This window comes from Adiantum capillus-veneris, chromosome 9 (genome assembly GCF_014529385.1).
Source record: "Adiantum capillus-veneris isolate H3 chromosome 9, ASM1452938v2, whole genome shotgun sequence".
In the NCBI taxonomy this organism is placed as follows: Eukaryota; Viridiplantae; Streptophyta; class Polypodiopsida; order Polypodiales; family Pteridaceae; genus Adiantum; species Adiantum capillus-veneris.
This window is the reverse complement of record NC_140939.1, coordinates 121,550,827-121,566,173: the sequence shown is the minus strand read 5'-3', so window position 1 is coordinate 121,566,173 and position 15,347 is coordinate 121,550,827. Positions and strand designations below refer to the sequence as shown.

General features: G+C 44.1%; 1 protein-coding gene across 4 annotated transcripts in view; it reads right to left on the bottom strand.

Annotated features, from left to right (window-relative positions):
• Window positions 1-961: 961 nt before the first annotated feature.
• Window positions 962-15,347, bottom strand: part of LOC147451100 (vacuolar protein sorting-associated protein 52 A-like) — a 121,107-nt gene continuing 106,721 nt past the window's right edge. For 2 of the 4 annotated variants that reach the window (XM_086520059.1, XM_086520062.1), the window contains 12 exons: window positions 15,345-15,347; window positions 15,124-15,215; window positions 3,537-3,618; window positions 3,273-3,458; window positions 3,084-3,199; window positions 2,939-2,997; window positions 2,512-2,612; window positions 2,343-2,393; window positions 2,093-2,272; window positions 1,786-1,920; window positions 1,621-1,695; window positions 962-1,471 (listed from right to left, as the gene is read on the bottom strand). The exon at window positions 15,345-15,347 is cut by the window's right edge and continues 141 nt beyond it. In XM_086520059.1, coding sequence (XP_086376185.1) covers window positions 1,034-1,471; window positions 1,621-1,695; window positions 1,786-1,920; window positions 2,093-2,272; window positions 2,343-2,393; window positions 2,512-2,612; window positions 2,939-2,997; window positions 3,084-3,199; window positions 3,273-3,458; window positions 3,537-3,618; window positions 15,124-15,215; window positions 15,345-15,347 — 1,518 coding nt within the window. In that variant the 3' untranslated portion in view covers window positions 962-1,033. Of the gene's footprint in view, window positions 1,475-1,620; window positions 1,696-1,785; window positions 1,921-2,092; window positions 2,273-2,342; window positions 2,394-2,511; window positions 2,613-2,938; window positions 2,998-3,083; window positions 3,200-3,272; window positions 3,459-3,536; window positions 3,619-15,123; window positions 15,216-15,344 lie in introns of all 4 variants that reach the window. The other 2 variants (XM_086520060.1, XM_086520061.1) reach the window with 2 other exon arrangements.

Below are 15,347 nucleotides of genomic sequence, written 5' to 3'. Positions count from 1 at the left end.
TCAATAAAACCCTCTAAATACTTCATGTAAATGTTCTTGTAAGAACTTTATCTTAACATCCATTTGGACCAACTCCACGTCCTCTTTGACAACAATTGTCAGCAAAGTAGTCATTTTGACAACTAGTGGCTAGCCACTCATCCCACTAACTTATAGACCATCCTTTGTATTATCTAGACACACAAACAATAAGGAGCTTCACTGTTGATTGCACGTCAATTTTGGGTAGCTTGCTGATATAGCAAATGTTTGTTGCTAAACAATAAGTTTTTAGCAAATGCTTTGTTGCTTGCTTTTGGCACCCAATTTGCTACATATAAGTGAGGCCAACATGCTAGTTGTGCATGCACTGTGTATTGTGTATTGACTAACTTTGATCTAGGGACCAAAGTATCTCTAAGGGGAACACTTCTTGTCTCGAACATGTGAATCTCTGTAACTATGTTCTTAGCTTTCAATCGCGCCTGATGTATGCGCAATCCTTTAGCGAGGGCCAATCAATCTCATTGTGCACTGTTGGGTAGTTCATCAGCAGTGACATAGAAGTTGAGGTGCCCTATCAAGAATCTGATGAGACAGGACACATGCCCCCAAGCCTAGTTTGAACCTGAGAAAAAGAGCCATGTGTTCCTGTCCAGGCTCACAGCCTAGGGGCCTTTCAACCTTTGCCTTGGAACCTAGTGAGCTCTAGAGCTCCTAACTTTTCAATTCTGCCGATGATCCTCTTTGGTTCACTGCGTGCTTTGTCTTTCCATTAAATTTTTTGAATCAGCAGTCGCATCTCATAGCTAATGGCAGTTTCAAAGAAGGTACATGGGTTGGTAGTGCTCCCCACCCATATTCATTGCCATTTCCAAAAGCCGAAGTGAGGGTTTCCCCTCATCTCATATGGTATGGCATGTGGTCTGTACTCGGCTTCTTGGCAATTCCCTCGCTATCAAGATAGAGTAGGTGCACGAGAGAGAAAAAGAGAGAGAGCTTCAAAATATTTATCAACCATCATCTTTCCTATTACAGAAATGTGTATCATCTCTCAAAATGTTCTAGAATAGTTTTTGATTTCGTACATGATGGATGTGATCGATACCAAGTTAATATTGAGTACTCCACCCCCCTCAATTTTTCTGATGGCTTCAATGAGACGAGAGTAATACAACAGCAACTGGGTCAGTGTAAGTTTAAGGATCTCCATTCCACACAAGAAATTACTGAAAGATCTGATGACATCTTCATGCATCAACTTGATTGCCCCCCTCCACCGCTCTGCAAAGTCTTTTACCAAGGGTTCCACCTCTTCGATTTTGATGGGTTGCCCACTACTTGATGCTGAGTCCTCACCTACAAATAAAAGGAAGGCATGACATTCTGCAGTGCCAATATGATCAAATAAGCACAAATGGCCATTTTGATTACCGGTCCTTGTCTTCACAAACATGATTAGCTGCTGGAAATGCTCCAAGAGAAGCGCTTCCTGCTTGGTTTGCAAAAATCGAATTCGCTTAAATGATTTTATCAGCGTAGAGCTTTACATATACACATGGTTTCAACAAGACCAACTTTAAGTAAAGCCACAGTAGTGAATCAATTCCCAAATAGCAGCTCCAACAAAGTGTTTCTTACCAAAAACACAGTCTGACTGCTCTTGAGAAGCTCCTCAAACTGCTGTTGTGTTTTTCCGTCCTCGATTCCAGCTTCCTGTTCATGACCACCAAAAATGGAGCACTTACATCCTTGACCCTTGTGGACATCAGACAAGCAGGAAAAAACAGAAAGGAGATGTGTCACCTTGAACACAGATAGCACCATATCATAGTTGTTAATCAGAAATATCGTCTGTTGCTTTTGATGTTTAAAGCATCTAGCCAGCTTGATTAGCAAATCATCTACTGCAACGCGTAGTCTGTCCAGATTCAGTTCTAGCTGCATCAACAAAGACATCCAGGAACTTGTGTCAAACAGTGATATTCATGACGGCATGCTTTCATTTTTAGCCATGAAACACAAGATGACGATACATGTCTTTGTCAATTAACCTATGCACGCATGTGTGGTTTCAAGACTTGTCACGTGACACATGTGACAAAACCCTTACCTGGCCATCACCATATTCCACATTAAGCTGAAGGAGGGAGGCTGCATATTCTGCATATCTACGTATTACGTAATGCGGATGCACATCATCCTCCCACAATGTCCGAACATTCGCTGTCCGAAGGCTAGTAAGATGCATGTCAAAGACCATCTTGAACCTTGGCCACAACATTATGTTGACCTACAATCCACATCTTGGTAAGTGTTGTCCAGGCAATTAAACAATTATGCAAAGCCAGAATCTTCATCACCTTGTCAAGATATGAATCCAGACATGGAACTCGCCTCCTTGACATTATAAGCTGCAGATAGAATCTGAGATCAGTCCATATTCATATACCAAGGCTTCACCACAAAGGGGAAAGACACAGCTTTGCTGAATGAAAAACAAATTTTAATCAAAAAGGGTATTTTTCATACCTGGTGTTGATGAGTGAGTCTGATCATAAGCATCAAACCAATTGCATCGTAATGATTCGGTAAGACTGAATTCAAGTGCTCGTCTATAACAGTGAATGGTCCTAGAGAATCATAACACACAAAACCCCTAAGTATAACAAACTTCAGTTGCCTTAACCGTATTTAATTGCTGATTGGAGACAAAAATACAGTAACCACATCGACTTCTCATCCATAGAAGCCCCTACAAGCAACCAAGCCACTCATTGCCCAGGTTTGTGAAAACACAAGAGTCACAGATGGGGCAATTGAACAGGGACAAAACAGGCAGATAATTGAATAGACACAAAGTGTATGCAAGTTCAATGCAGTTAGTTTTAAAGCTTAATACATTCTAACACAGGACATATTGATTGCTGACAGAAAAAAATAAGCACGTGATACACACCTGCAAAGATCTCATGGAAGATGCTATCCTCTCCAAAAAAGCTATGGCAGAACAAATACCTGAAAAATAAACCTGCCTATACTTGAGTATACACATAGAAGCATGGTAGCCTTGTGACAAAGGATGAATCATATTAATCTAGTACTCAGAAGTTGCTGTGTCCATCAGAAGCTTGTGCAAGCTTCGGAATAGAACTTCGTAAGGATATTTGGTTCCACTTGCTTCTACTATGTGCGGTATTAGAGCGGGCTGATCGACGTCCTGATAAAAACACAAAGGCTTGCTACACATCCATTGTTACCTTTACTGAAAGACCGTTGGATAGTAGATGTACCTGCAAAATTTTTGCTCTGTCTCCCAAAGAGAAAACAGATGATCGATTCCGCAATGGCTCCCTTGAGCGCGAAAAGAGTCCTACGCTTCTTGTGTCCTCTACACCAATGAGATCATTCCTTGTTGCGATGTCTAGTTGAACCTTTTCCAATGCTTGAATGTAAGTTCGAAAATGTGCACTTAACACCTGTCAAAATGATTCATTAGACAATGTTACAAAGCAAGACCTCCCAGAGACTGATATTGAGCTTCAAGTTGAAAGGACCTTGTTTAGAGTATCTATGTAAGCCATCCGAACTTCCAGATAAACATCTTTCCCATGTTCATGCAGAAATGTGGCTATATACCTGTCAAAAGTACAAACAGGGAAAATCAAATTTGTGAAAAACACTTCCCTACCTGGTACCTCCCTCCCTCCTTTCCCTAGGTCTCCATGGTAGGAGAGATGATCTGATTCACATACCTCTTCACAGAATGCACATCCCCCAAACCATCCCCTTTTGTTTTCCTACCCCAATACATACGTCACTCAATACACGTGGTGGTAAAAGAGGTGAAGACAGTGCCCTGTCGTTTCTGCAATCAAATACTAACAAAGCACAACTCCTTGAGCTTGAAATAGGCAGCGGTCATCTGACAAGGCAGTAAAATAATGCAATAACACCACAACTGAACAAGAAACACCAAACTGGTTACTGTACTGAAGAGAACACTTAAGAGAGTGGGGCAGAGTTCTCCACTCAGGAGTCAGAGAGATTGGCCCCTCAACATGATGAATTGTCGCTGTTACAAAACTTCTGTGAGCCCCCTCCACATGAATTGCTCACTTATGGGGCCCCTAGCTTAAATATATGTGCCGTGGGGACTTGGCTCCTAAAAGCACTATCACACCTTGGTGGCATGGCATGCTGGCACCGGATCAGAAGGAATGAGGACGAGCCAAGCCCGACTTGGCTCCTAAAAGCAATATCACACCTTGGTGGCATGGCATGCTGGCACCGGATCAGAAGGAATGAGGAACTCAGGCGTGCTTGACGGCATGTTTTTCGTGAGTTGACATGGCACCATACAGACGGATGATGATGTAGACTTGGAGCGAAACACACGAACAGAAGCTGCAAATAACTGAACTTGAATATATATATATATATATATATATATATATATATATATAGAGAGAGAGAGAGAGAGAGAGAGAGAGAGAGAGAGAGAGAGAGAGAGAGAGAGATGAAATGAAATGAAATGTTATATTAACGTCTTCAAAAGGCCAAAATGACCTATGAGACCAAAAAGTTACAATTGGTGAATCTGATACCATGTCTGAGTACGGAAATTACCAAGTTACAAAGAACTAACACTAAGGCACTAAGGAGAAAGGAAATAAGGGGGGGGGGTTTGTGGGTTCAGATGAAATCTCTCATCGGTCGCTGTCGGATCTCATCGACTTCCTCCATGGTCAGAACTCTGGTTGGGCGTCTTGCATGTCGAGCTAGAGTGATCTATATCTTCTGTTGCAACCTTCGTCGGTAGTGGGAGACCCCCCGAGGTCGTGGACGTCTGGATCTGCCAAGTTCAGTGGCTCTGTCAAGTAGTGTACCTCTAGTATGGGTAGGCTGTAATGACTGCTCCGTTTTCTCTCCTTTGTCTGGTGTAAAGAACTCTGTGATTCGTCTCTGAGACTGTCTTTTCCCTGATGTCCTCAGCAAGCTCTCCCTAAGTTTGCGCAGCTCTAGTAGGAACAATCCGAGACACTTCTGATCCTTGTATCTCATGACTCTAGAAAAAGGTCCGAACCCTTCTCTGAACAAGCAGTGGAAGCGTCCGCGTATCTCATAGTATGCCGGGTAGTGGCATGTGTAGTGCAGTTCTGTCTCTCGCTCTAAGTTACATAGGTGACATATCCTGGCAAATGTATGGCAAGATATGCAAACTCAGTATATTCCTCGAGAACCAGAAGCAGTTCTAAATCATTGTACCTGTCATTCGCGTCAAAAGTCTTATGACGAGTACTTAATTAAATGGAAGGGTCAATCTGAAAGGTTTGCTACTTGGGAACCTGTTAGAGCTTTGAAGGCTCAGTATCCCCACTTCATTGATGAGGACATCAATGATTCTTAAGGGAGGAAGTATGCTATGTCCCGCTCACAGGAGAGGGGATCTAGCCCAGATGCCGTCGGGATGGGCGTCCAGTGTTCGGGCGGACGTAGTGTGAACACAGCCAGTGTGGCCGGCCATTATTATAAAAGGGAGGCCAAGGCCCCATTTGCGGTTATCGACTCCCACTGGCAGAGTGCCAGTGGTTAGCCAACGAGGCTAGGAGTGCGCGAGGTCACGTCGAGGAGGTATGGGACGCTCGGTCTTACAAGTGCACGCCTACGTCCTGGGACGTTGGCCCACCACGGGGGAGCTGCCGGATGGTGGCTATGGTCGGGTGGTTCGTCCGACGCATATCTGTAGGCGGCATAGTAATAGGGAATGGCCGTTTTCAGGTCTCCGTTCCTCGTTCCCATTCCAAGTTCCCGTTCCGTATTTCAAACATGAGTACTCGTAACAGGGAATGGCATTTTGTTCCGCGTTCTTGTTCCTGGTAACTATGGTAGGTGGTTTGTGTAGCCGGGAGATCCTTTCTCTTTGTTCGTTTCAAGCGGTCACCTCCACTAAGATATGGGGGGAATATGCCACATCTCTCTACACAGCATCAGGGCAACCACCTCTGCCGGACACACTAGAGACATGCCCGGAGACATGTTCTTGCTTTACTGTCGAGAGGGTAACGAAAGCCATTGACAGGATGTAGACAAAGGAGAGCACATGATCATGATGGTCTGGTAGCAGAGCACTTCATCCATGCCAGAGATATGCTTGCAGAGCTCTTGGCTATGATGTTTAATCGAGCCATGTATGAAGGCTTCCCGGAGACTTGGAGTATGTCTACGATTGTGCCTATTTTCAAGTTAGGAGATCCCATAATTCTCGCGAATTATCGCACCATCATGGTGGGTCAGACATTAGGTAGCTTGTATGCATCCGTTCTTGAGCAGGAGCTGAGTAGATGGGCAGAGCGAGAGGGCATAAGAGCACCAGGGCAAGCAGGTTTCATGAGAGGTTTCTCCACTCTTGACCAAATTTTGACACTCAGAGCTATTATTGAGGAGGGTAGACACCATGGCAAGAGGATCTATTGTAGCTTTGTGGATTTCCGCAAAGCGTTTGACACAGTGCCGGGAGCCAGACTTATACGTAGACTACAGGACATGGGTGTGCCTACAGAGCTGATATGGGGTATTCTGGCTCTATACAGGACAGTGATGGGGCGGGTAGGCACCACTGAGGGAATGTCTAACATGGTCCACTCCACTATTGGAGTAAAGCAGGGATGCCCCCTATCCCCGACTTTTTTTTGGGATGTATGTGGATGAGTTTTCGGACTATGTAGAGCGTCAGGGGGACAGGGGGCCTCGGCTAGCAGGGACATGGATTTCGCTGTTAGTATATGCTGAAGATATTGTGTTGATTTCTGACTCTCCACAGGGGATGCAGCGTCATTTGGATGCTCTGCATACATTTGCTCGTGATAGTGGATTGTCTGTCAATTTGGGGAAAACCAAGGTTATGGTGTTCAACACCACACCACAGTGGGTCAGGAGGTCGGCACCCACATTTACGTATGGCCAGGAGACTCTGGAGTACATAGATGCATATACTTATCTTGGGGTAGTCTTCGGTGGACCGGTGTTTTCACCAAGGAGAGCATCAGAGACTAGATTGACGAGAGCATATGCAGCTTTGGGAGGACTAGAGAGGATGTGTTTCGTAGGTTCAATTTCAGGAACCGCGAACAAAGCTTTGGCTTTTTGACACTCTAGTGACTCCAGCTATGCTCTATGGAGTTCAGGTATGGGGACCCTCAGTAGACCACCATGGGAGATCTGGAGACTGGCAACACAGATGGATGGAGATGTATGGAGAGGCCTTTGGTCTCTACGATCGCTCGGATTATTCGGGCTAAGGCCTCAGTACCACATGAGATTATCCGAGCCGAGCTAGCCCCCCCCCTACCCCCCCCGCGGTGGAGGCATTGATTAGATCAGTATCCTTTGTGCATGGTCAATGGGATCTCCCCAGGGACAGATACGCTCGGCTTGCCCTGGAGTCATCTCGACAACTAGCTCTACAAGGCGATACAGCATGTTGGTATGGACAAATGACGGCATGGTTTCAGTCGCATGGTCTCAACATGGATAGACTACCTCCGCTTCAATACTGCCTGGATGCACCCTCTGTCTCTCACACGGATAGAGGTCACCAGACTCATACGTCAGGATCTGATTCAGCTAGATACCAGGAGCACATGGATACAGCCGACCCAGGAGTTGGGCACGAAGATGGCCTTCTACAGAGAGCATCTTCTCCAACTCACGGAGGACGGCTTTGTGACTAGGTCTGCATACATGGATACACACTTATCTCATGGGATAAGATGCGCTATTGGATAGATATACACATCCTCACATCAGCTCCAGATCGAGATTGGCCAATTCCGAGGGGTGTCGGCAAGGGCCAGGATATGTCACCTATGTAGCTTAGAGCGATAGACAGAGCTGCACTACACATGTCACTGTCACTACCCGGCATACTATGAGATACGCGGCCGCTTCCCTTGCCTGTTCAGAGAAGGGTTCGGACCTTTTTCTAGAGTCATGAGATACAAGGATCAGAGGTGTCTCGGATTGTTCCTGCTAGAGCTGCGCAAACTTAGGGAGAGCTTGCTGAGGACATCAGGGGAAAGACAATCTCAGAGACAAATCACAGATTTCTTTACACCAGCCAGAGGAGAGCCAATGGAGCAGTCATTACAGCAGATCTTAGAGCCTACTCATACTAGAGGTATGCTGCTTGACCGAGCGACTGAGCTTGGCAGATCCAGACACCCACGACCTCGGGGGGTCTCCCACTACCAACAAAGGCTGCAACAGAAGATACAGATCACTCTAGCTCGACATGCAAGACGCCCAACCAGAGTACTGACCATGGAGAAGGTCGATGAGATTCGGCAGCGACCGATGAGAGATTTCATCTGAACCCACAAACTCCCCCCCCCTATTTCCTTTCTCCTTAGTGTTTTAGTGCTAGTTCTTTGTAACTTTGTAATTTCCGTACTCAGACATTGTATCAGATTCACCAATTGTAACTTTTTGGTCTCATAGGTCATTTGGCCTTTTGAAGACGTTAATATAACATTTCATTTCTCTCTCTCTCTCTTGCCCTGGAGTCATCTCGACAACTAGCTCTACAAGGCGATACAGCATGTTGGTATGGACAGATGGCATCATGGTTCCAGTCGCATGGTCTCAATATGGATAGATTACCTCCGCTTCAATACTCCTTGGATGCACCCTCCTTGTCTATCACACGGACAGAGATCACCAGGCTCATACGTCAGGATCTGATTCAACTAAATACCAGGAGCACATGGATACAGCCGACACAGGAGTTGGGCACGAAGATGGCCTTCTACAGAGAGCATCTTCTCCAACTCACGGAGGACGGCTTTGTGACTAGGCCACCATACATGGATACACACTTATCTCATAGGATAAGATGCGCTATTGGACAGATACGCACATCCTCACATCAGCTCCAAATCGAGATTGGCCGATTCCGAGGGGTGCCGGCACCACCACGTCGGCTTCGCCCAATTTCACTTTAAGGCGGCTGACATGAAACACTGGATGTACACTAACATCCGAAGGAAGAGCCAGTTTGTAGGCAACTTGGCCAATCTTCTTTGTGATCAAGAACGGACCACAATATCTAGCTGAAAGCTTATAATGCTTGCCTGTTCGCATAGTCTTGGAATCCTTGGGTATCTTCAAATAGACCCATTGTCCCACATCTAGAGTCCTTGGAGACCTCTTTGATTAGCATAAGTAGTAACTCGGTCACGAGCCGTTCTTATACTATCCTTAGCCAATTCGAGCATTTCTTGCATGTCATAAAGGAAATCACGAGCTTGGCGTTCCTTGACTTTCTCTAAGCCAATAGCAATTGGGAATTTAGGCTCAAATCCATACATCAGCATGAATGGGCTAAATCCAGTAGCAGAATGCTTGCTACTATTATGGGCAAACTCTGACTGTGGAAGATACCTTTCCCAATCAGATTGCCTGTGAGAGACATGGGCTGTCAACATGTCCTCTAACATCTGATTCATCCTCTCAGTTTGCCCGTAGGACTCAGGATGATCAGAAGACGACATACTCAACTTCGTCTGAAGATGAGTAAACACATCTCGCCAAAATCGGCCAGTGAACTTAGTATCTCGATCACTGACGATATCCTCTGGGAGACCATACAGCTTATAAAGATGATCGACAAATAAAATTGCCAACTCATGGCTTTTTACTGTCGACTTCGTTGGTATAAACTTCGCCATTTTTGTGAGTCTATCGACCACAACCCAAATAGCGTCATTGCCCCGACTAGTATTTGGCAAACCAACGATGAAGTCCATGGAAATACTTTGCCATTTGGCATCTCGGATTTCCAATGGGTGTAGCAGGCCAGCTTTCCTAAGGCGCTCTGCCTTATTGACCTGACACTGAGCGCATCTCTTCACATAGCTCTCTATGTAAGAGCACATTCTTGGCCAATAGAAATATCGCTTGACCAAAGCCAAAGTTCTCTGGATGCCTGGGTGCCCAGCGCTAGGAACATCATGGCATTTGCACAAAATCCTTTGTCGAATCTCATCGAACTCCGCAAGAAAAGGCTTATTCCCGTTGGAATCTCTAATGATTTCATCTATTCCCCTACTGGGATTTTTCTTTTCTTCCTCTCCCCACAGACCAATAGTCTAAGGAGTGTCGTCTCTATCCAATCCTCTACAAAAACCCATGTGTGCTACAGAAAGGACCGAATCCTTCGAAGAAGGAGAATCGTTATGAGCTTTGATACCACTATTACAAGCTTGGACACTCCAAGCGATAAATCAATAGCAACACACGAACAGAAACTGCAAATAATTGAACTTGAAGTGTGTGAGAGAGAGAGAGAGAAGGAACAACAAAGTTCCATCCCTAGATGCACCGGCCCCAAAGACTAGCGTCCCTTCCCATATTTCTTTATTATTGCTTCGCAAAAGTACAACTCCCTTAGAGTCAACTCTCCCAAGACTCTAATCTAAATATTCTCTAAGAGTCGCCCTTTGGGCACTTATAGACAGTGCAAGGGATTCCCAAAAGCAAAGCCCCAAAACCATCAGGTTCCAAAGCATTGATCCAAAAGCTACTAGCCCTCAAAAGCACTCAACCTTGCCACGTCAGCACTCAACCCGTGAATGCGGAGCATCTGTACAACGGTGCCACCGTCACAAATTGCTGACATGTCATGCCACTGAAGACGAAGAGGGTTAGGACTCTATCACCAAGAGGTGTATTTTTCCTGTAGCCTTCTTTAAATATGTACTACGTATTTTTATTCATTTTATTTTTACTTGTTTTCCTTGAAACCCTTGAAAAGGTGCAAGTGCACATTGCATGGCCAATGTGAAACGGCTGCGGTCGAACGTGTTTCTCACATCAGGAATCTAGGTCGATCAGTCTGGGACTGATCGGGCCAGTTAACATTGAATTCTGATGAGTATGGAAGCTTGTGTGCGCCAAAATGGAATTTGAGCCACTCGGCAAGTCACAACTTGTGGTGGATACTAGAAATTAAACCCAAAAGGAGCATACTGGATTCGGACACATGGCAAAGAGCAACCTGTAGATCCACGCTCTCTCCAAAAGCTCATCGCAAGTGGGGGCCCCAAAACTGAGGGGAGGCTGAAATTTACTCTTTGTGCATTTATAGTGTGTGTGAGTAGTGGGTGCAAGTCCACAACTTTAATTGCCTTCTCCTTTGCCTCGTGTGGCGCGATGATTTTTTCTCGTACATCTCTTTTACCTTTGTACATATGGTAATGCCCCACTATTGGGCTACTCAGATGATCATGTACAGTTCTGTGGGTTTTATGCCTGTTTGACAAGGCTCTTAAGAGCCTTCTGAACAGGAACCAAATTAGCTAATTGATAATCCCCCACAGGTACGCACGTTTTTGCAAGAGAATCTTCGTGCCGATCCCGGACTTATTAGCCACTCCTACCCTTACTTCATCGCGCATCGGGCACGCTCCCATCTGCATCGCTTTGTCTTACAGGGCATAAGCCATAAAGAATTCTAGATTACACATGGGTTTTCGCGGAGAATCTGACAGAGATAACACCTCTCGATAGACAGGCAAAGAGAAGTTGAAATCCAACGCGGGAACTGAAGAAAAGAATGACGATTTAGACAAATTCTTGGTGGAAAAGTTTGTCAAAGCGGAATACAAACGTCAACTGCAGGTTGATACATGTGTGAAAAGATTGATCAAGTACTCTAGAGACTTGAGATTTGCAAAATACCTGAAGAATTACCCGATTGATGAGATTTACTAGAGATGGCCAGCTAAAAGGACAAACGAGTGTAAAAAAAAAAAACAAAACTTGTACTCGCAAAAAGAGTTGGACAGAACTCTTGAAAAGAAGATGAACCAAGCGACCACCAGAAGATAAGCCAAAGAGTTACAGTGCACCAACAAGAGTGCGGAAGAAAAGGAAAGACGAAGGCAGGACTGATACCAGCTTTCATGGGGATCGCCAACCCTGACCAGCTGAACGAAAGTACTGAACTTTACAAAGCATGGGGCAAAGTGCCAGACAGGGAAGCCCTTATCTTCTTTGATGGAGAAGCCAAGGCCAACTTCATTTCAACCGAATTCGCAGCTTGACTTGGAATTACTCCCGAGGAAATGGGACCACCGGTCGAGGCTGTTCTAGAGGCACCCGGACGGGATCTTGCCACTACACATCATTGGCAAACTACGTTTGCATTGTCAAGGGTAATTAGGGCACGAGAACTTTTACATCATGCCTTTGGAAGGGTGTGACGTCCTCTGAGGAATCCCTTGGTTCCCCAAGAACAATGAAGTGGTCGATTATAAGGCAAGGAAGGACATCTTGAAGAATGAGAAGGGTAAAGAGATTGTACTTGATGTGAAATTGAAAGACCTCGAAAAAAGAACAACGAGATTAACTGCAAGCTCAAGCTAACTCTTTCTCTTGGGGCTTACCAAGCGGGTTGCCTCCTTCATGTCCTGAAGATCACACGATTGATTTGATTCCCGGTAGTACATCACCAAACCGGCCACCTTACAAAGTTAGCCGAGCCCAAAACGAAGAAATAATGAACCAGAACAAATTCCCCATTCCGAGGATCGATGATAAACTCGGCAGACTTATAAGGGTTCTACTTGCTTTAGCCAAATTGATCCGAAGAGTGGTTATCATGAGATCCAAATTGCTCTTGGAGACGTCTACAAGACAAAGTTTGTAGGAATATTTGGTGATGCCATTTGGCCATACTGATGCTCCAGCTACATTCAACTGCATGATGGATAGGATTTCCAGAGAGTACCAATCGTTTGTGGGCACTTTTTTTGATGACATTATCGTCTTCTCCAAGAATAAAGCAGAACACAGACATTACCTGTTGTAGGTTTTCCAAGCACTGCGGAAGCATAAATTGGTTATAAATGCAAAAAAGAGCGAGTTTTTTCTTGTCTAAGATAATGGGACACGTCGTCTCCGTAGGAGTGGTAAAGATGGACCCGGCCAAAATTGAGACTATTCTTGATTGGCCTGATTTGAAGAATGTTTACGAAGTTCGAAGCTTCCTGGGCTTGTGCTCGTATTATCGGCAGTTAATTCAAAACTTTGCAGAGATAGCTTCTCCTTTGCATGTACTGACTCAAAAAGAGGTTCCTTTTACTTGGGGCCCAACAGAGATTGCAGCCTTTCAGACTCTTAAGGAAAAATTGACTATGAGACCAGTATTGGCCTTGCCAGACTTGAATTGACCCCCTAAAAGTAGGAGAGAGCTCACACACTTATGATCGTCACGATGGAATAAGGTGTACTCACACACATCTAAATGTGGTAGATGATTAGGAGCACAAATTTACACACACATGAAGTAAATGCAATCAGCAGGGCTTCTAGAGAGCAAAATAGGTACTGATCTTACAAATTTAATTGTATAATTCATCGCTCACACAGGATTCAATTAAAGCAAGTGGATAGTAGGTGGATTGCTCTCAATGAGACCTTCTCCCACACACATGTGACGCTACAAAAGACGCTAATGGAGAGATTAATTGAAGACTACAGTTACTTGAAAATCACACTAAATGCAAAGACTAATGAAGATTAAGCGAGCAACCGACACTCAATGCGATCAAAAAAGCAAAATGCAATCTTCTCCTCACCTAATCACCATAGGGTAGTGGAGCATGCCCATACCCAAGTAGTGATTAGAGGGTGAATTTATTAATAATGCAAGAGATTAGACACAATCAATTAAGCTTTTAACGATAGACCGAGGGGCTTTGATACCACTTGTTGGATTAGTTGATGCGGAAGCGCACTCCCTAATCGCCAATGGTTAGCATTAGGCTATGGTGGATGAAGCCTTAGCTTAACCATGGTGTTAGGGTTAGGGTTGGAGAGATGGAGATTAGGGTTAGGTTACACCAATTGCAAGAGCACGAAGGGAGAGAATACAGACACAATAATAGTAGCTAAAGTGCAAATGCTTCATCAGAAAATAGCCTCTTAATTAGGCTTAGTGTTGATGTCTCAAGAACGGCACAAGAAAGCAACAGACAAGCATCGACATTGCTTGAAGTTCAAGAAAGGTGATTGGGTATCTCTTAGGTTTGCAAAGGCATGATTGAGAAAGAAGGGTAAGGAGAAGCTTTATCCAAAGCTAGCATACACAAAAGGACATCAAATTGAGGTAGCTTCATAATACAGAAGTCAATTGTGCCAAAATAGTCCTAAAATTTTTCTTAAAGGGCACCAATGAATGGAGATACTAAAGTCATGCCACCCTTGGCTATTTCAGCTTGAAGAATAACACCAACTTGAGTATTATCAATGCCAAGAGTTCCCGCAAAATGCTCAAAATAAAACTTTACGAATCTCCAAGATCAAAGAAAATCAAAACTTTTTGTTCTTTCACTTGCCTCTGCCATAGACAGAAATCTTCATTTCTTTATAGCCTTGTAGAATTTCAAAAAATCTTTGTGAGTCGTGTTGCGCACTTCAATAAAACTTAATATGACTTAACTATCTTGAATGACTGATTTCCCTCTTTTTGAATAACTAGATTACAGCAGCTACACTACGCACACATAAAAATGTGAAATAATGTCAAATGAAGCCCGTTAAATTATAGGTGCTAAGGTCAAAACGTGGCTCATTGCACCTTCAAAAAAAACAGCCTTAAACTTCGATACGAGCACATGCACAATATCACTATATGCACCACACACTTGACAAAGTAGAGTAAACCTTTTAATCTTTTGCAAACTTCTATAAACACAATAGTATTTCAATCATCCTCCTATAAAACGTCTATAGACACAATAGTATTTCCCTCCATGCTTCAGTACTCAAAGAGAAACTAGGTTTATTGTGATCCCCCCCTGTTAAATTTCTCTGCTAATCTGTGAAATCAACCTACACAAACTGGTTGATTTCAGTGTGAAAACCATCGAACAAGAGCAATTCATTCCATATTAAGTTTTGCAAGGTATCACAAAAATGTTTTCTTGAGCCATGTATGCTTTCTCAATTGTTCTCTCGATGAAAAAATCTGCCCTGATCCCAATGACACAACCAAAGACCAGCCGGGACTTTCAAAAGAAAACAATTCCATGCAGACTTTTACTACTCCCAAAAGCTAGAGTAAAAAAAAAAATCACCTACTTGTACTTCAACAGAACATTCTGTTGCAAAATTTGTATGTTGGTCTTGGGTTTCTTCAGAGCATTAAGTTTTTGCAGCATAAATTCGCGTCCCTGTCAGCAACGGATTGTCCAAAGCAAAAAGTCACTCCAGGATAAAATAAGGTTTGAACTAGTCTATAGTAATTGACAGTAACACATAAGGCAATTGTTGCACTTGTCTCTCAAGCTTAGGAGAACCACCTT